General features: G+C 35.3%; 3 protein-coding genes and 2 long non-coding RNA genes across 8 annotated transcripts in view; 2 read left to right on the top strand and 3 right to left on the bottom strand.

Moving 5' to 3' along the window:
• The window catches only part of LOC123717849 (lutropin-choriogonadotropic hormone receptor), a 133,082-nt gene extending 127,003 nt beyond the window's left edge, over positions 1 to 6,079 (top strand). Inside the window, exons 12-17 of one of the 2 annotated variants that reach the window (XM_045674099.1) lie at positions 517 to 588; positions 2,436 to 2,562; positions 3,386 to 3,557; positions 3,685 to 3,789; positions 4,084 to 4,278; positions 4,449 to 6,079. In XM_045674099.1, the coding sequence (XP_045530055.1) occupies positions 517 to 588; positions 2,436 to 2,562; positions 3,386 to 3,557; positions 3,685 to 3,789; positions 4,084 to 4,278; positions 4,449 to 5,815 (2,038 nt within the window). In that variant the 3' untranslated portion in view covers positions 5,816 to 6,079. Of the gene's footprint in view, positions 1 to 516; positions 589 to 2,435; positions 2,568 to 3,385; positions 3,558 to 3,684; positions 3,790 to 4,083; positions 4,279 to 4,448 lie in introns of those variants that run through there. The other variant, XM_045674100.1, reaches the window with a different exon arrangement.
• LOC123717850 lies at positions 4,149 to 8,348 on the bottom strand. 2 transcript variants are annotated; one of them, XR_006754882.1, is made up of 4 exons: positions 8,311 to 8,348; positions 7,314 to 7,399; positions 6,053 to 6,151; positions 5,710 to 5,774 (listed from the first exon to the last, which is right to left on the bottom strand). It is a non-coding gene; the product is annotated as an uncharacterized LOC123717850 (long non-coding RNA). The 2 variants fall into 2 exon arrangements; XR_006754883.1 differs by lacking the exons at positions 5,710 to 5,774; positions 6,053 to 6,151 and adding an exon at positions 4,149 to 4,270 and having other exon boundaries at positions 8,311 to 8,341.
• A 2,667-nt stretch (positions 8,349 to 11,015) lies between these two features.
• Positions 11,016 to 12,815, bottom strand: LOC123717855. The gene is made up of 3 exons (XR_006754884.1): positions 12,594 to 12,815; positions 11,669 to 11,786; positions 11,016 to 11,150 (listed from the first exon to the last, which is right to left on the bottom strand). It is a non-coding gene; the product is annotated as an uncharacterized LOC123717855 (long non-coding RNA).
• Positions 12,816 to 15,394: 2,579 nt separating this feature from the next.
• Positions 15,395 to 16,400, top strand: LOC123717784 (thioredoxin-like protein 4A). Its single transcript, XM_045673972.1, has 3 exons — positions 15,395 to 15,579; positions 15,744 to 15,880; positions 16,037 to 16,400. Exons 1-3 carry the CDS (start codon positions 15,502 to 15,504, stop codon positions 16,248 to 16,250), a joined length of 429 nt encoding a protein of 142 aa, XP_045529928.1. The 5' UTR covers positions 15,395 to 15,501; the 3' UTR covers positions 16,251 to 16,400.
• A 1,204-nt stretch (positions 16,401 to 17,604) lies between these two features.
• Positions 17,605 to 21,347, bottom strand: part of LOC123717920 (transmembrane protein 131) — a 40,726-nt gene continuing 36,983 nt past the window's right edge. The window contains exons 22-23 of one of the 2 annotated variants that reach the window (XR_006754896.1): positions 18,345 to 21,297; positions 17,605 to 17,750 (exon numbers count right to left, since the gene is read on the bottom strand). Coding sequence is in view for 1 of the 2 variants with exons in the window: in XM_045674193.1 (XP_045530149.1) it covers positions 21,089 to 21,297 (209 nt within the window). In the remaining variant the exon portion in view is untranslated. Of the gene's footprint in view, positions 17,751 to 18,214; positions 21,298 to 21,347 lie in introns of those variants that run through there. The other variant, XM_045674193.1, reaches the window with a different exon arrangement.

The following is a 21,347-nucleotide window of genomic DNA, read 5'->3' on the forward strand; positions in this document are numbered from 1 at the left end:
CAAACAACCATTTCCCTCAATCGAAAAAAGAAAATTATTTATTTTTAATAACTGTAACTTGTGTATTTTGTGCTCTGTATGAAGCCTTTGAGAGAAAATAAATAAATATTATTGTTAGTATTGGCCTAGTGGCTTGTACCTTTCCTTCCTCTGGCTTGTGCCATTCCTTTATGTCCTTTGTGTGCAAAGAACTAGCTCGTTCGGTTCGATAAATATCGCATGACTTCCGAAAGTCGACACGCACTTACGCTAATCTCCTACTTGATTAAAAAAATTACTATTGGAGCCTATAATACATATTGAAGCGCTGTGGAACACGTCTGCTCCATAGGATAATGCTGAGGCCAGGGCTAGTTACAACCACAACACACACACACTAAATATGTACCTTATTCCTTTTATTTTCTTTCAATAATCTTTTGTTATTTTTCTTTTTTTTTGATTATTATTTTGTGTGTTTCGTCTATAATTGTCTATAATTAAAAGTATGATTTACTTATTTTTCTTGAATTATAGAGACCTGGAAGACAATCAAATCGAACACATAGATCTGGAGGCATTCGTCCCCATCACTAAATTGGAAGACTTGTAAGTATATGATAAGTTATCTCACACCTAAATACTAAGAGAAACGCAATTATATAACACAGTAAACCTTTTTATAACAAATTTTCTATATAACGCGATTTCATTACCTCGTATAACACGACTATTGCTCCATATAACGCGACAATTGCACATTACATTTCTATACTGAGACATATATTTTGTCGCATTCGATTGGAATCCTACCCCAACGTGAATTATTTGTACATAACGCGTTATATGGGGTCATACAAGCGCGTTATGTGAGAATACCTTGCGGAACAAATGTACCGTGATAATTGTGTTGTTAATATAACTGCACTGTTTAAAAAAATGTGTGCGTGTACACACGTAAGAAGTGAAACTTCTTTATGACCTTATTTTCAAAAAAATATTTAATATATGCAACTTTACAGAAATGGGTTAAATAAAGTATAACAAAAGGCTTTTATTATCATAGACATGAATACAAATAATACAATTATTTCATTTTAGCTTATTACTAGTAATATTATTACAGAATTTCATTAATTGTATCGTTCATTATAAACAACTGACCATCCATAATTTATCTTTTAATGTATAAATAATATAGCTAACAGAATATATCAATAAATAATTTTTAATAATATGCAAATACATAAATTTAATTAAAAATTGGCGCCTGATAGATAATACCAGCGTTTCTAGGTGCTTCGCTCGCTCAATTGGCTCGCTTGCCACAGGGACATTTTATTTTCGTTTAATGTTTATCCATTATTAATTATTATGTAGATTAAGAATACTGTGTGTTGCAATTAAATTAATGTATTTGTTGCTTTTATAATAATAATAAAGCGCTTTTAATCATGACAAAAAAGATAATATACAGCTTAGATGTTTTACATTTTATACATTACTTTATTTATCTTGTTATGCTATATATCCTATATCTTAGCTACCTTCTGTACCGTCGATCGGGAACCCTTCGCGGGTAAAGGCCTGCTCCAGCTTTTTCCAACTGACTCTGTCTTTGGCTTTCTCTCTCCATTCGCTTCGTGTCACCGCTTCTTTTTCTTTTATCCACCTTTTTTTTGAGGCGCCCTTTTCTCCTTCTTCCCATTGGTCCTATCCCTAACTGTTTTAATCACACTGTTACTGTAATTAGTAAATATGATGTTGGAACCTGACATATGAATTGCGGTGTCTCCTGGCACTGACTATTATAAAATAAATGTGTATAGTTTCCTAAGCTTGATATACTAATTTGGAAAGATTTGTATGTTGTTACTGGACCGATTTACTGGACTGATTATAATGCATAGGCTTTTATTATCAAAATATTGAAACCCTGCGAAATCGGGACATCCTCTCGCCTTGGTAATTACATATACTGTATACACATTGTTACCGTAGGCTATTATTACTAAGTAATACTAAACACATGTTAAATTGTGTTCAAAACTGACTATCATTATACACGGATAAAATTAAAAACTATTAAACTTTTTCCATCAAAAGATCGTATAATTCCTGACAAACGTTCAGGAGACGTTTCAATTATTACTTTATGTTACTATCGTGCCATGAGTAAAAAGTAACCTGTGTAAAGTGTCGAAAAAGCCACACATGAACAAAGAAATAATGAACTGTATAGATCAACAGACGTTTTCAATTGTCCGTCTAGCGAACCGACTGGGCGAAACTGTAAGAAATAGTTATAAGTACTTTTTGTAAATATTTTTATCAATTACTGTTTTGTATTCCTATGTGTGTATTGTATGTGATATAAATGTAGGTTATTTTATTAAATAAATGTTGCGAATTATGTGAAATATACACCAGATCCAGTAAATCATGTTCAATTTCAGGAATGTAGGCAACAACGTGTTCCCCAGCCTACCAGCCAGTGGTCTGCAGAAACTACTTCACTTGAAGGCCCACAATAATCCAAATTTACGCCGCTTCCACCCTCCAGAACTCTTCCCCAGGATACAAGTAAAGTACACGCTGTTCTGTCATTGTAGATTTAGAGAGAGAGATTCACACACGTTGGGGTTAGGGAAAATGCTAAACTATCTATTGGTTTAGATTCAGAGACGAAACTTATCGTAAGAGTTCTATTCTGAACTAAACACATGCGGAATGCCTTTTCAAAGCTGGAACACGCTACCGCCACAACTTCCTGGACATAGTCAATATTCTGCAGAAGAATAAGAAGCCTTCCAGCTCTAGGCTCAGACATATGCTAAAAATATTTAGTCCTTAGAATACAAACGTGCTGGAGAGCATTCAAAAGAAAAGAAGACTTGAATATTTTGGACACGGCATACTTAAGGCAATGTGGCAGGCAGACAGAGACCTGAAATTGGAAAAGAAATTGAGGTTATATAATGCAAAGAAACCCAGATTTATTGAATATTTTGTTATGATTCCAGTGATTAAAATTTTATCAAAATCGATTCAATCATTTATGAGATATCCCTTTCTGGATTCGAAATTGAAACCCACTTTCAATAAAGCGGTTATCAATAAAAATAAGATATATTAGTGGCGCTACAACCTTTTAAGATCTGGGCCTCAGATATGTGTATCTGTTTTATGCCTACTGATCAAGATTGACGTCGACTTATTGGGTCAGGCAAGCCGGTTTCCTCACGATGTTTTCCTTCACCGTTTAAACGAACACTTCGACGGTACGACCTCAGGGATGAGAGTTGCACGCTGGCCAACAATGTGGTGGTTATGAATACTACAGATTTTTTCCTCGTACCTTTTTTCCAACCATTTCTTGGTGATATATATCTTGACTAAATTCTAGACCCTGGTCCTCTCCTACGCTTACCACTGCTGCGAGTTCCTTCCTCTTATGGAGGAGACGGGAAGTGGCGAGGAATGGGAGAGAGAAGGATTTAGTGACCTGGTGCTTCTTCCTCCAGCGCACGTGGACTTAGCTGCCTGGGCGAATGCCACTGACATATGGCCGCATTATTGTAAGTATTTTATCGTTGGTAAATTAACTTGCGATCGCCACAAATATTAGCGGATCCAGACTGGTAGCCATCCCCGCTCTTGACGAAATGGCAGTGATTATAAAACCAATGTTAACAAATATTTCAGTAAATGCAACAGGCGAGAGTGGTTCTCGTCTACCGGCAGCTGGAACCTGGAGCGGCGTTGAGGTTCGTTCAGCTGGAAGACAAGTTCGCTGCTTACCACTACCAGGTATATTTAGGACATACTTCGACTCTCAATAATTTGAAACTCAAGGCACGAGAGATATTTTTTTTTTTAAATTTGTATTAATTTTCTACACTTAATATTGAATTTCTAACATCCTTCCTTCTTATCTAAGTCACGGAAATCTAAAGTTTTAGATTTGAATAAATATGAACGAGACTTAAAAATTTGTTTGCAAAGAAGTTTCTTCTGACATGTATACTTTTTACGCACTTTTTTTAATTTTATGGCCAGCTGAGGCAAGAAATGCTTAATAATATACCATATACTAAATTTCAGGACCATTTCTACCTTGCGTGGACTTATTTGACTGGTGGACACTTCGGTGTGGTGTATGGGCTGTGTTCCTCCTCGCGTTATTGGGAAACGGTACCGTGGTCTTCGTGTTGGTGTTTAGCAGAAGCCGTATAGACGTGCCAAGGTTCTTGGTGACGAATCTGGCTGCCGCTGACTTCTTTATGGGAATCTATTTGGGTAATAAAAAAATGTCTCAGAATGTTTTTCTTGATTCGAAAACTTGCGTATTGTTTATCTATTTTAATTGTACTATATTTGTGCTTGCAACGAAGTGTTGAAATAAATAATAAATCTAATTTCTTTAATAAAATAAACAAACAATATCTTATTATTCCTTTAATTTTTAGGTTTCCTAGCTGTGGTAGACGCTGGTACTTTGGGAGAATTCCGAGCCCACGCTATCGCCTGGCAAATGTCTGGTGGATGTCGGCTCGCTGGATTTTTAGGAGTGCTCTCTTCTGAACTCTCCGTTTACACCCTCGCTGTTATTACCCTCGAGAGAAACTACGCGATCACCCACGCTATGCATTTGAACAAGCGCTTATCACTCAGACACGCTGCTGTTGTGATGGCGGCTGGGTGGGCTTTTTCACTGACAGCTGCTTCCTTACCACTGTTAGGCGTGTCGGACTATAGAAAATTCGCTGTCTGCCTCCCTTTTGAGACCAGTACACCCGTCTCCCTCAGCTACGTGGTCGCTCTATTGGTTATCAACGGAATCGCATTCCTTGTCCTGCTAGGATGCTACCTCAAAATGTACTGCGCGATCCGAGGATCGCAGGCTTGGAACTCCAATGACTCTCGGATCGCAAAGCGCATGGCTCTTCTAGTTTTTACGGATTTTTTGTGCTGGTCCCCTATAGCTTTCTTCGCTTTGACTGCGGCTTTTGGAGCGCAATTAGTATCATTGGAGGAAGCCAAGGTCTTCACTGTATTTGTTCTGCCATTAAATTCTTGCTGCAATCCGTTTCTGTATGCGATTCTGACGAAGCAGTTTAAGAAGGACTGCGCTCTGGTGTGTAAAGCGATTGAAGAGTCGCGCGTTACCCGAGGTATAGGAAGGTGTAGGCATTCGTCTAACTTCAGTAATAGACAGACGCCGGCTAACACGAACAGTTTGGCGGAAAGATCGTCTAGGGGACAGCACGGGACGACGTGCGCTTGCCGAAGACTGTTGCCAACTAGTGCTCCTGTAGTCAGTGAAACTAACACAAATACTGCTTCTGGAGAAGCGAACGGCGAGAGGCTCCTACGTTGGCTTCGAGCATGCGGACGTCGATCCACCGCCCCCGCGCCTCCTACTCCACGCCAAGTCCCGACAGCTCCAGCTCGTACTGGTTCAGTGTCTTCTTCAGTAGAATTCTCTTCGTCCCGTTCAGACTCTTGGCGGACGTATGGCCGTCCCCCTCCCCCACCACGGAGAGCCGCATCCTGGCTCGTAGCCAGAAAAACATCGCAGGACTCGAACCTGTCCTCTTCTCGTAATGATTCATCTGGGTCAAACGCGACGGCATCCACGGGAACTTGGAGGACATCCAGGTCTGGCGGTAGCGCAACGACTACTGGTTCCAGACCTCGACTAACACGACAGCCAGCGATTGTAGCAGATGAGCCCCCAGCTTCACCTGTCGCTTTGCCACCACCACGACTTCTGCACACTATACCATCAGCGGCTGAAACGGAGATTCAGCCAGAGGAGTGTGACTTAAAATAAAATAGCAAAACGTGTACACAAATTAGGATTTGTGACCATTGTGAACAAAATGTGACCATAGACAATTAGAAAATTACTGAAAAACCAACATGACATAACAAACAACACGAAATACACTTTAAAAATAATAAAAACTTTCTGTGGGAGCCTCCATTTTATAATTGTACATAAATTTAGTGTTTAATGAGTTGTTTTGTTATATATATTTATGGACAACAAAATATAATATGTAGTTACCAAAAATTAAGTCGACGTGCGGTTTTTAGATTGAATAAAAACCATAAACAATATTGGTTATGTTTAAAAACTTATTGTATAGTACTGGATCTGGATAATCTGAAAATTTCCAAAAGAAATATAGTATTATGGCGCCTGTACATCGTTAGATATTTTGTTGAATTTTGCTGTTCAAAGTATATTTAATTGAATTCTAAAGAATTTTTTTGGTTTTTTTGTTAACAGCATTAATCTTGCCAAAGTATCTGTGACTATAGTGTACAGTCGCCATTGCTCTTGGCTCTATCATAAAAATAGATGTGTCTTAAACTACCGTCCAATATCGCTGTCCCATGAAGAGCCAACTTTGAAACTACCCTCAAACTTAGATAAGCCAACATGACAAATAATTATGTACAGTATTATTAAGTAAGTGTGTTATAGTAAAATATATGAGCATAGAAATAAATGTATGAAGTGATATTATTTGTAAATTTTGATGTGAATATTTGAAACAGTATTTAACAATGTTATTTAAATTACTATTTACAAACTAGGATTTTATATTGTAGAGTTGTTAATTTTTAAATAAGGTCGTGTTGGTGCGAATTTGCCTTGAAACATATAGTAAAAATTACTCTTAGTTCACCGAATAAACTCCGTCTCGAAGGACCATATATGAAACAGCGATGATTCCTCCACGTGCTTAAAGATTTTCGTTTGTAAGCTTAACGTTAAAGTTGCAATGGCATCGGCTGTTGGTGTCTAAATTAATAAAAGACTCGTCAAAAGTAAAAACCACTATTGACGCTGAGGAATTACTTAGAAACAAGACAGGTCTTACAGTTGATATACTTAGTCTTGCAACCCAAGAACTCTGTTTCTTTGTACCTGGGAGATATGTTCGTAGGCGAAGGCCAATGTTGTTTGCTATACCAAGGGCCAGAACCAATCTGCTTACTGAATGTTGTTTCTGACGCTATCGACAACTTTATCTGTTTGCAGAGTGTGTTCTCAGTAGCGATATTGTGTATCATGTGTTTCAACACCGTATGGGCTATAGTACACAATTTATGAATAAATTCGCATAAGCGCGGCCAGTGTGCATAATGTTTTAATGACGAGAATAATTTACGATGTTGTACCTAATGCATGATTGTTATTTTAATATAATAATTTATTTGTTAGAATACATTCTCTATTTATTAATAGATATTATTTAGTACGTAAGCTGTATGAATGACTGGTTTTACAGTAAAATTAAAGTATTAAAAAATCTTACTTTTATTTTCCATCCAGTATGGATATGTCTGTTTTCTTAGGGGTCCCAACTGATTACCAAAGACAAGGGGCAGCAGGGAATGCCACCTGATGCCCAAGAGATACAAGATTTTTAGACTTAGGAAGCAAACGAAACATCTAAAAGAGGCTGTCATAGCCTATGGACTTTTGGAGGTGGTTTCTCCTAGGGAATCCCTTCAGGGACTCGATTCCACAGTTATTTAGTTCGCTAAAGCAAGTGTTTTATAAAACGGACCATGGAAGGACCAATCGCGGACCTTGCAGTGGCGCTATAATCTTTGGTCTTAGCCTGAGATTTCTGTTTTTTTGTTATAGATAGTTGACATGAGTCGGTATGACCGTCTCCTTTTTCTTTAGCGTATGAGCGAGTGTTAACTGCGCATATATAAAGTCAATTTGTGGGATTCAACCAATGAGAATAAAAATCTAAGTAATGAGAATCCTACGTTGAAGTACTAGTTCAACACTGGTCTAATATTGTTTATTTAAGGACCCATGGGATGAGCATTGCTTTCTGTAAGTTCCGATTGCAATTCTAACGCTTTGATATGCAATGTCTTGTATATGTCACCGGAATATAACAAAATTCACAAGTTTATGAATTGTCTAGGAAACTTTGGTAGCATTCTAAACGAGAGATAAATTGTATTATTTGACGTATACATTTTCGCATATCGGTAAACTTACCGAAAAAATAAGTAAACGATAACCAAACGCCATGTGCGCTCTGATTGGTTGAATAAGTCACTAACCTAACCGTAGAATAATACGAATATCTCGTTTAGAATCCTATGAATAAATTTCCTAGAAAAATTATAAACATCTCGTAATCGCGAAGTAGGAACCGCTATTGCGTGTTACAGAATAAAATTTATCTCTATGATTATTGATGTTATAGTCTTAAAAAATTGATTTCAAGAGTAAAAACTTAGAGTTTATAAAAGTGCCATATCATCAAAGAAAATGCGATTTTATACCTTCAACGAACAAGCGATGCATTCCATGAAAGTACAATTTGTATCTTGATTACCATTTTCTATTATCAATTTTTAATTAACAATTTTAATTATTTTAGTTCAAACTTCGAGAATAGTTCACATTATTTACAATTATGTTTTTTTTTTAAGTTTGAAGTTTTTTATTTAAGTTGTGTGACGTCTGATATATTTTTTTATGTAATAGGAGGCAAACGGGCAGGAGGCTCACCTGATGTTAAGTGATACCGCCGCCTATGGACACTCACATTGCCAGAAGGCTCGCAAGTGCGTTGCCGGCCTATCAAGAATTGGTACGGTATTTTATTTAAAGAAGTGATTTATTTATATAAATAAATAAACCTGTGACGCTACAACCATTTTCGGTATGGGCCTCAGATTAATGAATTTGTTTCATGATCATTCGTTAATCTTATACGCTAGTAGGTGATCAGTCTCCTGTGACTGACAAACGCTAGTTGAACGTCATAAGAAAATACTAATGGAATGGTTATTTTTTAAAAGAAAATTTTAACTTTATTTGTTTGATAGATATTTTGTATGGATATAGAGAAGGAGGTTAATGGAATCACAATATAATTGAACAAGGTACATTTATTTGTACGCATACAATTGTCAATCCTCTTTGTCGCTCGTTACGCGCTCTCGCTCGCACTTCAAGCCTTAATTGGAACGCATCAGCGAGGTATCGCCGCATGTGTCATGTTTTTTCGAGCGTGCAGCCGGCTCCATCGAATTATAAGACGTTGTCACGTCAAAAAGAACAGTCAAGTCAGTCACATATGCTTACCATGTCTCATAAAGAAGATTTGAGTATTCCAAAGGGCTATGGAGCGTTCGATTATTCGATTGAGACTTAAAGACAAAGTTAAAAACTATATCGCAGCCGTACAAACATAAACGTAACACATTTAAAGGAGTTAAAGGGGAAATGGATGAAACATTGTCCGAGAGGACCCTTACTTGGAATGGCCGGGTGGGAAGAAGAAAGAAAGGACGCCCACCAGAAACTTGGGAATAGGGAATGGAATAAAAGGGATACGGGGCAGAATTGGAAAGTTGTCGCTAGGAATAGAGGCAAGTTGAAGAATTTCGAGAAGTTTACTCCTTCGGACTTCGAGTACTGGTGTAAAACATAAATGACATGGAGTTAGTGTTTAGTGTAGTGAAGTACTCGAATAAAGGCTATATTTTATTATTTTATTTAACATTAACGAAACTTGGAAAATGTTTATTGACAATTCTTTATAACAGTGGTAGTTTTGAAAGAAAACAATTTTTCTCACCAGATTAAAGCTATTTGTATTATTATAAACTTTTAAATTTAATTTTTTTCTGACGTTTCGCGTGCTTTACAGCGTGCGTGGTCACGGTCACACAAATAGCTTTAATCCGGTTAAAAAAATTGTTTTCTTTCAATGTATAAATGCTATGTTAACCAAAGACAGTGGTATTTTTATTATCCATTTAATTGACTAAAAATCTTCATTACTTTTTTTTAATGTTTATTAATAAATTATGATACAAAAGTTCCTTAAACCTATTTGACATTTGTTCATAAATATACAATAAATAAATATATAATATACATTGTAGTCACATTAGTCATCTGCACATGTCAACTTTTTTTCTTTTTACTGAAAGACAAATTACAGCGTAGAAAGGAATTTGAACAATTTATTCTAACCAATGATGCCAACCTGACAGAATATTCTCCCAAATTCAAATACCTCTTAGTATCGATTAAAAACCCCTAAAGTTTTTAATGTACTCATGGTTTAAAAGATAATTTTAAACATTCATCATAAATACATTCAAGTATAAAATGTCGATCTTATTATATATCTTATCATATTGTTGCTGTTGATATTTCAACCATAGCCACGCTTGGAGTTTATATTCAGTGTAGTTTGTTGTTTTAGCTCTAGTTTATTATAAATTATGCATACAAAATTGGGCGTTTTAAAAGTAATAAAGTAGCCCCTAATCGTCCCCCTATTTCAATGTATCTCCTAAAATGGACATCTTGATTCCCCCTTAACTTGGGGGACAATTATCCGAGTTGGCATCACTGATTCTAACATCGGAGTCTATTGCCTAACAAGGTGGCGGATTATAATTAGCTGTGTAATTTGCTACAAAATGGTTGCTAGTTTTTGTGATTTCAAATGTTTAAAACAATTATTAAAGTAACGTCAGAGAATATGTTATGAGGCCCACGATAATTTTATCTGTAAAAATGTTTTAAGTATTACGAAAGAAAAAATATTCAGCCATAACTATAAAAAATCAATTTTATTGACGGAAGCCACACTGTTATTGCCATTCCATTAGAAGACACTGGAGCGGCTCCTTCAGTGGCGCGAGCGGTTCAAATATTAACTGACCAAGTATTTTTAAAGGGTGTGGTTAAGATACCACAACAGCAGCTTCGTGCTTTAACAAGAAACGCTTGATGCAGGAAATTGAAGAAACTGTTAACAGCCCCACTTCTTTTCTTCAGCAGGAAGCCTATAAAATTATGCTATGAGCGGAAAAGAAAGGTATCCCGTGTAACGGTCACGTATAAATACACGAATCTAAAAATCGCATACAATACTGAGAAATTATGTGGGTTCACTATGTTCGTGATCCTCTATCTCATCTGGTTCGTGGATGATGTCTCGGCGTCTACGCGTTCTTCTGTTGCGGAATTCTGTGAACTGCCTTCCGAGTGTCTCATCTAGGAGATCCGGTTTGCGACGTCGTTCTTCAACGCTTGTGATTGATATGTTGGAAGCTGTCATTGGGATCGGCTCGTCCTCCTTGTCCTCATCGACTTCCTGAAAATAAATAGCAGATGTTAGTAGTGTTGGTCTAGTGCCTTAAGTGTGTAAATGAGGGCGTAGTTTTGAATTCCGGAACATAAAGACTTTTCGCATTAAAAAATTGAAGGAAAATATCCTGATTATCGTAAATTAGAAAAAAACAAATGATCACAAAACACGTGCAGAAATCTGATGCCTAGACCTAAATGACTGTAGCGTCATTTTTTTTGTAATAACAAATACCAATTCAATGTTAATTGGCAGTTATAATTATATGTCTACATGTAATATTTGCAAGCGTCATTATGCCAATTGATCGGAAATTATATATTTTATAATAAACTAATGTTATATGTTTTGTCGCTTTTATTGATTGTCAAATTGACACGAGAGTAATAAGGACAAAACATTCAATATCTACACAGAACAGAACATTTTTGATGCTGTGTTGTTCAAAGACAGGCAATATCCAGTCATATGATTGATGCATAGCCATGAATACGACCTCATGATTAAGAGCTTTATATTTCGACCTTAATTTCAGCAAATGTGACAGGCATAGTGCGATGTCTCTGTCGTGGCTCGGTGCGTTTGCGTCGCCTGCCGCGTGTAAGCGCTGATGCTGCAGCAGGATACACAGCCTCCATACTCCTACAAAATCGTTGAATTTGTTTAACATCCGAGTCTTTGGATTACGCCAATTAAGTTATCAGATGCATGAATCATCACAAACATGCAACAAAACAGGAAACATAATTTTACTTAAGATTGAAGTTGGCAGCTGACAATACTGGTGACCTCAGAGCTGGTGATTTTTCGATTAAGGAATAAGTATCGCAATACAGCGAGTAAATGCTGCCATTGAAGGTACACTGCCACAGTGAACAAACTTTTTAAATTTATTTCAGTTTTTTATCCAATTATTATTATTAGCAAGAAAACTTATAGCAGTGTTAGCCTTAGATTAGCGTGCGACTCTTATCCCCGAGGTCGTAGGTTCGATCCCCGACCGTGCACCAATGGGCTTTCTTTATGCGCATTTAACATTCGTTGAATGATGAAGGATATCGTGAGGAAACCGGCCTTTGATACAAAAAATCGATCGTATGTCAGGCACAGGAGGCAGATCACCTAATTGCCGATTAGATTGATTAATGATCATGAAACAGACACATAAATCTGAGGCCCAGACCTAAAAAGGATGTAGCGCCACTGTTTTTTTAACTTATACCAAAAATCTACGCCATAAATTTACATAATATGTTAAGTACTTATTTGTTTTTACGCATTATATGTGATTTATCAGCTTTAGTTGAACGTGAATTACACTTGTTTCTTTGTTAAAGAAAAACTACAAATGAAAATAAGCGTTAAACTAGAACAGTTAAGATTTAAAACGTATTGAGCAATGCTATTTTTAATCTGCAACGCTTAAACATGTAGGGAATCAATACTTACATCTATTTTGGTACAGTTTCCACAGCAATTACACACTAGAACACAGATAATACACACACTTTAATCACAATAACCCTTTATTACACGTACTTTATGACATAATGCAACACGCGAAGCGACCGAACCATTTATGCAAATCAGGCAAACTGAGTAATTTATCGCTTTTTTTCAGCGAGAAATTTGTTTGGCTTACAATGGCGTTCTGCCAAGTTCCCTCTCACGGCCGAATTTATAAACAAACTCGAATGGTGTGTAAACAAAATTCGATAAATGCGGATAGAACATGATGTCACAGTTACTAAATCGTACAGTCTGTACAAGATATATTATTAATCAAAATAGGAGTCAAGGCTGTACATTTGAGATGAAGCTACCTTGGACCGGACTCCGGTTAGGTTAGGGCTTATGCCGGGCCCTAATTTTAGTGATAGTGCCACGATAGCGCCGTGATTAAAAGGTGTTATTTTTAGAGACTTTTAAGGATACACAAATCATCTTGGTTTTATTGCCTGTACGAGCCAAGGCTGTACATTTGAGAGGATGTCATCCGGGACCAGAATCCAGTTTGGTAAGGGCTTATGCCGGGCCCTAATGTTAAAGACAGTGCGATGGTAGCGCCGTGATTTAAATGGGTTATATTTAGAGACTTTGAAGCATATAAAAAATCATCTTGCTCATTTGCCTGTACTAGCTAAGTCTGTACATTTTGCGGAATAAGGGTTTTTAGTTTTATAAGCCTGTTAATTACCTAAACAGGAGTTATGCCCGAGAGTATAGCAAAACGCAGGCACTCTCTTCATCGTTAACAAAACATTGTATATTTATTATTATTAGCATTTATTCTTAAATTACACGAGAATATCTCCAATGCGGTTGAAGCCGGGAAGCACGTACAGAAACTAGAAATTCCCAACTTTGTCTTCAATATTTTTAGATCACTTAACATTAGAAAAAAGAACAATCTTTATTATACATAATAAGAGAGGATGTTTACTTAAAAATAAAGTGCAATAGCCTCCAGGAATTCTTATGTAGGCAGCTAGGCTCTTCCACTGGACACATCAACGATAACAGACGTAATTATTTCTACATAAAACACATTTTATATTCAGTTGCAAATGAATATTTTCCGTTTTAGTATAGTCTATAAGATGTTTAAGATTGTTAGTAAATCTATAAAGTTTTAAATCGATAGTGAAATGTACATGGTTTTAAAAATTAAGAAGAATTCGTTATACGCATAAGGGTTAGTAAGGATTTGTCTATTTATTTATTTTTTAATCCTACATAAGTATATAATAAACAATTATGTATACTAAAAACTTCTAAAAATCAATCAAATTTATTCAATACATTTAACTAATACCTTATTCGGCTGTTGTGTGATGGTGCTCAAGATGGAGGTCAATGTCAAAGTCAAAAATCATTTATTCATATAGGTAACACACTTATGAACGTCAAAAAAAAATGTACATTAAATGCTTCTAATTTTACATTTACTGTCAGATCTCAAATCAAGGGCGTAGAAAGGAAGAGAAGAACTGGTAATAAACTTTCCGCCACCCTTTTGTGATATAACTGTCAGACTAGTCTTAAATATATTATGAGCTGTTTATATTCTAGTAAAATTACTGAAAACTTTTTCCTTCAAAATCTGAAAATATTTACAGATAATTTGTGGCGAGACCATGAAGGTTCCAAAGCCATTTTACGACCTCAAATTATCCACGCCTATTTCAATATCTTTAGACGCGAAAACCAGATGATTCTTCAGGATGTATTTCCTGACCAAACTTAAAACAAAGATTCTATTAATACGGAGTTTGAACGACTGAGTCGTAAACTAATTCAACTCCTCCTGTTTGTCATATAAATATATGAACAGATTAATTTATAAGGAAGAGAAGAACATAAGGCTACTTAAAGGCCAGTAGGCAGTACTTGTAACCTTGTGGTGGTTTCTACGTTAGTCCTTTATGTTACCCATTTGCCTCCTGTTCCATATAAAAACCATCTATAATTTTAATGACAAAACGTTTGTTTTACAACAACAGCATGAATGTGTGAATGAAACTATAAGGGTTCTTAGGTATTGACGGATTAAATGAAGCCCTTGAAAGTTAAATCTAGATGTCCCCGCCAATGAGTTGAATCAGACATTTAACAACTTTCTGTTATAATTAAAATAGCCATCATCAAAGTGGTGCAGTGGTCAGTATAAAAGTTGCAAATGTAAAAACATGTTAGAAAATAAAGTGAATAACCGTCATCTAAGATTTCTACTGTAGCTAAGAAAAAGGGCTGATGAACTTCGAATACAAATGACAGGTACATATATACGTCAAACTTAGAACTCCCCCTTATGCGTTGACGTTAAAAAATTAAGCTATATTTAAATATAAAGACCGTAACATACTGCAAATGTATGCTACTTGCATGTATGTACTATGTAGGTTTTGTCATTACATAAATACATTTTTGTTCACAATATTATATTTTTGCAGCTGTAAAGTATAAAATCTATCCAACAATTGTGTCGTGTCTATAAAAACGCGATATAATCGAATGGTGCATGGTTTTATAGTACTATGATTTTAAACTTAAAAGTGCTTATAAAACGTTTTTTTTTTATGGCCCGCACCTTATGAAACGTTTTGAAGGGGTAAACATGTACTTTTCACAGATTATATCATGTTTATTAATTTTATAGTCAGTCATTGTGTCATTGACGATTCCATCAACGTCATACGACACACTTTTTAAAATATATGACTATTAACTCAGTTGATAAATGACAGTTACCTTCAATACACAATAACTAATAATTTTGTATTACTTTCTTTCAAGCTTTACTATATACTGAATATTTTTGTTTGTGAGTTGTCGAGATTATTTAAAAACATTCACTATGAGTTATATGTTAGGACATTTGCATAATGGCTGGCAAGTTGATCAAGCCATTCTTTCGGAAGAAGATCGTGTTGTGGTAAGCTAAATTTTTACGCTAACGCAACTTCTCGTATTGAAATCCGTAAAAACATTTTATAAAATTTATTGCAACTTGATAACCCCAACCATAAATAACCAAAATGTTATAGATTTGCTAAATTAAATCATTATCATTAAATATATATAAAATTTTATTTTTAGGTGATACGGTTTGGTCATGACTGGGACCCAACCTGCATGAAAATGGATGAAGTATTATACAGTATTGCAGAAAAAGTAAAGAATTTTGCTGTAATTTACCTTGTAGACATCACAGAAGTCCCTGATTTCAATAAAATGTAAGTATTATTTTCACGCATTGTAAGTATGAACTTATATCTATAATTTTGAAAAAGAATAAGAATGTTGTTTATTTCAGCAAGATACTATATATTAGAACACCTTTTATTAGTTTCAAAATATATACATGACATTTAGTTTATTTTAATTTACAGGTACGAATTGTATGACCCCTGCACAGTGATGTTTTTCTTCAGAAACAAACACATAATGATTGATCTTGGAACTGGTAATAATAACAAAATCAATTGGCCATTAGAAGATAAGCAAGAAATGATAGATATTATAGAGACGGTATACAGAGGAGCCAGGAAAGGCCGTGGTTTAGTAGTCTCACCAAAGGACTATTCAACGAAATATAGATATTGAGAATTTATTGTATTTATTTTGGATTATATCTTTGACATTTCCAATGTTTGGATGTGAATGGTGACTTTTGATCAAAGATTTCTGTCAAAAGAAATTGCAACCAGTCTTAAGAAAGTTTGTTTCAAGTCTTCATAAAGTATATAGAAACAATTTTGTCTTTTATCTTAACAACCCTTACTTTCTTAGACTACCTTCATGTTTAAATAAAATTTATTTGTTAGTACAATTTTAATTCAAGGACTTGTTTGTCTGTTCTGTTTGCCATTCAGTGTAATAGCTAACAAACAGTAGGGTATACAAGAGTAAAGCAATATTTAGACACAATTTTTTTTGTAACACAGACTAATAAAATCTACAGAGAAACCAAAATTGTAACAGTTAAACTACTATGTTTACAGCGCCTCTCTCTTAATTTTAAATTTAAATAACTCCATAGTAGCTAATCATTATCATATAAAATTCGTAATATTAGAGCTTTTAACCAGTTCAAAACGTACATGAGAATGAGCCTAGTACACTAAAATTGGGACTGATCGCAGCATGTATCTTGTTTCTGTATATTTGGTTATGAGAAATTAAGTTCTTTAATTATGATACAAAAACTACCATTATGACATTCGTGTACTAGTGTGACTGAGTACATTTCTTGTTAAGGGTCAGCTAATTCTTTGATAAAATTGTAATGAAGTGACTAAAATTGTCTTAAATAGCAAAAATAACGGAATTGCAAATACATTTTACAGTTTAAACCTTTTTTTAAGAACCTGATGTTAAGTTATAGCGCTTCCATGGGCTCGCGAGTGCGTTGCCTTCCTTTATCTAATTCACAATTTGATTAGGACAGCAAATATCTCGCGGACACTTGTTTTAAAAACAACATACTGATTAGAATGTCTCATCGTCTCCAAAATATGTGCGAACTTCGTTTCTTAATAATACAGTAAAACCCGCTTAAGACGATTTCTCAGGGACCCTACCAAAAACGCGTCTTAAAAGAGAAAGTGATACGGGATAGGAAAAATAAAACGTACTACATATTATGTTCTAATTTTGGGTATATATAGGTATTAAATTATACATTTATGAATTATATTAAATATGTATTGTAATTATAATAACATTATTTAAAATATTCACTTATTTTGGTTTGACAGAAAGATTTTGATGCATTAGCAAAAGATTTTCAACATATTTCAACTTTTGCAGTGCATCTTCGCTTTGATCCAAAGTACCTAGCTACATAGCGTCTTAAATTATTAACAGCTGATAATGCCTGGGCGTTTGACAAAACCGGAGTTGACTCATCTTCGTCTTCATCATTACCACTTAGGGCGTCGTTTTGTGTGTTATTCACATTCTTAATAAGATCTTCAATTGATTGTACGGTGCTACATTGTCATCAATGGAAGGATATCCAGGAAAACCCTGCAGCATCTCGGGTTCTTCACGTTCGGGCGGGGGGCTCGCGTGAGAGCGCTCGGTTAGACCTCTCGGCTCCGGCTTGGGCGTAATAAACGGGATGATGAATCGTATTAAGCGTTAAGAAATGTATGAAAATATGTCTCAAGTTGTAGAGACTGGCGTATTATGCGAGAAATCGTATTAAGCGTGATCGTCTTAAACGGGTTCTACTGTATTATATTTAAAATAGTTATCACACAAAAGCCTAATTAAATAGCTCTGATGTTTGCGGCGATGATGGAAGGTGCAGCGCGTCCTATGACCTAGAGTGAATCCTCGGCCACTCGAAACATCGACTAGTTCGATGGCCGAGTGGATGAGGTCGAAAAGTTTTTTTTAAGCTCCGTCAACAGTGCTCGTAGCATAAAGGTTTCGCTATAATATCTACATACATACATACACGTAAAATAACACCGTTACCTCCTTCAACCCTCTTAAAACTTCTCAACAGATTATGATAAATATTGGTCTATATAACGAAAAAGATAAATTAAACAAAAAACGCCGTAAAGAAAAATTTATTCAGTCTTCAAGAGACAGATTTGTAGTCACGACTAGCAAATGCTTTGTAAAAAATATCTTAAATACCTAAACGATCATCACACGATGACAACTTAAAATTAAACAGGTTACCTGAGTTCATACGCCAAGTGAGATTCTACTATCAGCTAAGCAGCTCTCAAATTCCACCCAATCAGTGTTACATTAATATTATTGTTAATAGACGGTGGCACTACCATAGATTTGAAGGGATTAATTGTTAATGTCAATGTCAATCTGAAAAATGTTTTTAGAAAAAATAGAAACAATCACGCAATTGACCTAAGTGGTCTATGGTGGTTGGCTTGAAATGTCACGAAATTATAACATAATATAAAAATTAGTCAAGGCTGTATAATATTGAACTCAATATTATATATGGACCAGCGATGCTTTCGCAAGCACGTTAAAAGACAGGATATTCTAACATTTTTCATACAGAGACAGACGCATTGACATGGTAGAGCTTTACGGAATTGATAAATAGGATTGGAAGTGCCTTTGGGCTAATTAATGGGAACCAATATTGCCGCTTTAATTCAAATTTCACATTTGGGCAGTCTCCACATTACACTGTCAAGTCAAAAGTATTCTTCGTATTTCCATATACTATGTTCGACCGTTTGGTCACCAACGACGTATATTGGCCTTTTTTGCGCCTGATATTTTCCTAGTACGTCCACGAGGCAATGTAATGGGTAGACTCCAAATCAAAATCTATGAAGTTTAATCTGGTTTAGCTTGTGGTGACAACATTTCCTATTTATCTATTACGTGGTAACAATATATGTCCATTATCGTAAAAGCAAGACTTATCAATTTGCATTGTTAAACATTTGACAAGGCAATGACGCAATTACAATTCTCGGTTTTTTAAAACATCTTGCCTTTCGGTTATGGTATTACTAACACACGCCCATTTGCACTAAATCCATTATGACAGTAAGAACATAAAAAAAAGAAAAAAAACACAAATTTTAAAACTAATTTAACCTAAATTAACTTAATTAGGAACCTTAAATTTTGCCCAATATTTAGTGCAAATAGGTATAAGGCTCGTACTTCAAAACGTATACAAGTCACAGACTACAGTTATATAAAATCGTAATCCTTTAATCTATCATTGGCGCCATTTTAACACAAGACGCTTTCAATATGGCGTCCTATCAAAATAAATTAATAAACTAGCAATGTTAGTAAGTTTCTTCCTATTTTATCACGTTAGACAGCTTACACGGAATAGAAATGGCTGTATAATATAAAAATATATACCTAGTCTAAATTGTGACTATACGAAACATGAATTAATTTTATACCTCTTGATTTAAATCAAAAGGATTGATGTTGGGAAGGTTTGTTTTGAATTGTCAAAATTCCAAATATTTTAAATTTAGAATTTTTCAGAGAATCAATTGCAATGAATTTTTGACTTGTTGACGTTTTGAAATACGGTCACGACATGAGTATTATCTGTGGAGCCATTAAAAAAACTTCATTTGTAGCAAAGTTTATTTTAGTTGTAACATACAATCTGTAACAATAAGTTTGTTCAATTACAAAAACAATATCTATGGAACAAATTACACATGACTTGTCATTTCACTGTATTTTATGTCGGTTTCTTGAAAGAAGTCTTCTAAAAGATTTTAGAAAGTTTCCATATATGAATCCTAAACAAAACGACACGTAGTGATTGCGAATGGTAAATGAAAAATGTTATTTAACAAGTTTAAAAGTTCTTACCGATGAAATCGTATCGTGTGCCTCCTAATTAACTAAAATAATTGTCTCAGACAATCATTAAATCACGTTTTTAAAAAAAATTGTTATATTACTTTAAATAAACAGCTGATCAAAATCCGCCATCTTGTCTAGTTCGCGGTAAAATTTCGAGATGCGTTTAACAATTCGATTTATCGGTAAAAATATTTCAAACACAAGCTGAGTTTATATTTCCCAATCAGTTTTTCCCGCCAATTTCTAAAAGTCAATTGTCAAACTTCATTCGAGAACGGACATATTACATCGGTTTGTTCACATTTGATAATGGCCCGGTGATGTGAAACCATGACTAGACATCACCAAACACATCTTCTGTTACAACATTTAATAAACTTTAATATCAGAGTCCATTGTAAAAGCGAGGTCACCTTACCTTGTAAAATATAGCTTGAAACTAAAACCTTACGGAAACTTAACGACAGCATAATTTTTGTATACGTCAATGTCAAATTGACAGCTGAAAGGTATCGTCTGTGTGTGATGCGTTGTTTGTCAGACTTTCATAAACATGTTTTGACATTTAGTTCAGTAAATAATCTATCCGTTGTTATTATCTGTGACCAACCAGTGATCAATTTTACTCAGGATTTAACACAAATTAAGCTATATTTTACAAGGACACGATTATAATGGCAATTCAAATAGTGGTTGAGTTTCTTTTTTACTTATCTTAAAATTACATTTATCTTACATTGCCGTATAACCGTAGTACCGTTTATAGCAGTTAGTATCTCAGTAACGTTATAACTTATTTTGACAACTTTATTTTTAGCATAATCTGTGCAATGTTTGCAGTCAACAACAGATGAATATTTCGTTTCCACAGAATATATATATATATCGGGTTTGATCTGGTACTTGCTTTATATTTGGGGCATGATCATTCTTAAGGGCATGATTTATTCTTAAGGGCACGATTTATTTTTGGGGCACGACTTATTCTTTGGCACGACTTATTCTTGGGGTACGATGGGATTCCCCTTTAAGTATGCAAAAGTCGACATTTAGTTAATAAGTTTTAAGTTACTTAGATATAACTGACTATAAACGATAATTTAGTTGTTCTGTTCATCATCGTTGGGGGGATTGATGTGCCAATCGTGGGGGGCAGGGGCCCAAATGGAAGCCAAAGAACGGAACGGGTCATAGGGGCGAGGGGCCTGTTGGGCGAAGCCGGGGGGCGGACGCATGGGGGCGCCACCCCAACACCAAGCATTGTTTGCCCCCCATACGGACCCTATATTGTTGAATGTTGGGGTCTCGTCTGTAAATATTTATACTCAGTTAAACCACTGTACCTTAGTTAAAGTTATG

The sequence above is a fragment of the Pieris brassicae genome, chromosome 13 (assembly GCF_905147105.1).
Source record: "Pieris brassicae chromosome 13, ilPieBrab1.1, whole genome shotgun sequence".
Classification (NCBI taxonomy): domain Eukaryota; kingdom Metazoa; phylum Arthropoda; class Insecta; order Lepidoptera; family Pieridae; genus Pieris; species Pieris brassicae.

Excerpts from the sequence above, each read along its gene's own strand:
- LOC123717784 (XM_045673972.1), top strand. The coding sequence starts at position 15,502 with ATGAGTTATATGTTAGGACATTTGCATAATGGCTGGCAAGTTGATCAA. Across the intron at positions 15,580-15,743 it reads CGGAAGAAGATCGTGTTGTG|GTGATACGGTTTGGTCATGA; the intron begins GTAAGCTAAATT and ends TTTTATTTTTAG. Across the intron at positions 15,881-16,036 it reads GTCCCTGATTTCAATAAAAT|GTACGAATTGTATGACCCCT; the intron begins GTAAGTATTATT and ends TTTAATTTACAG.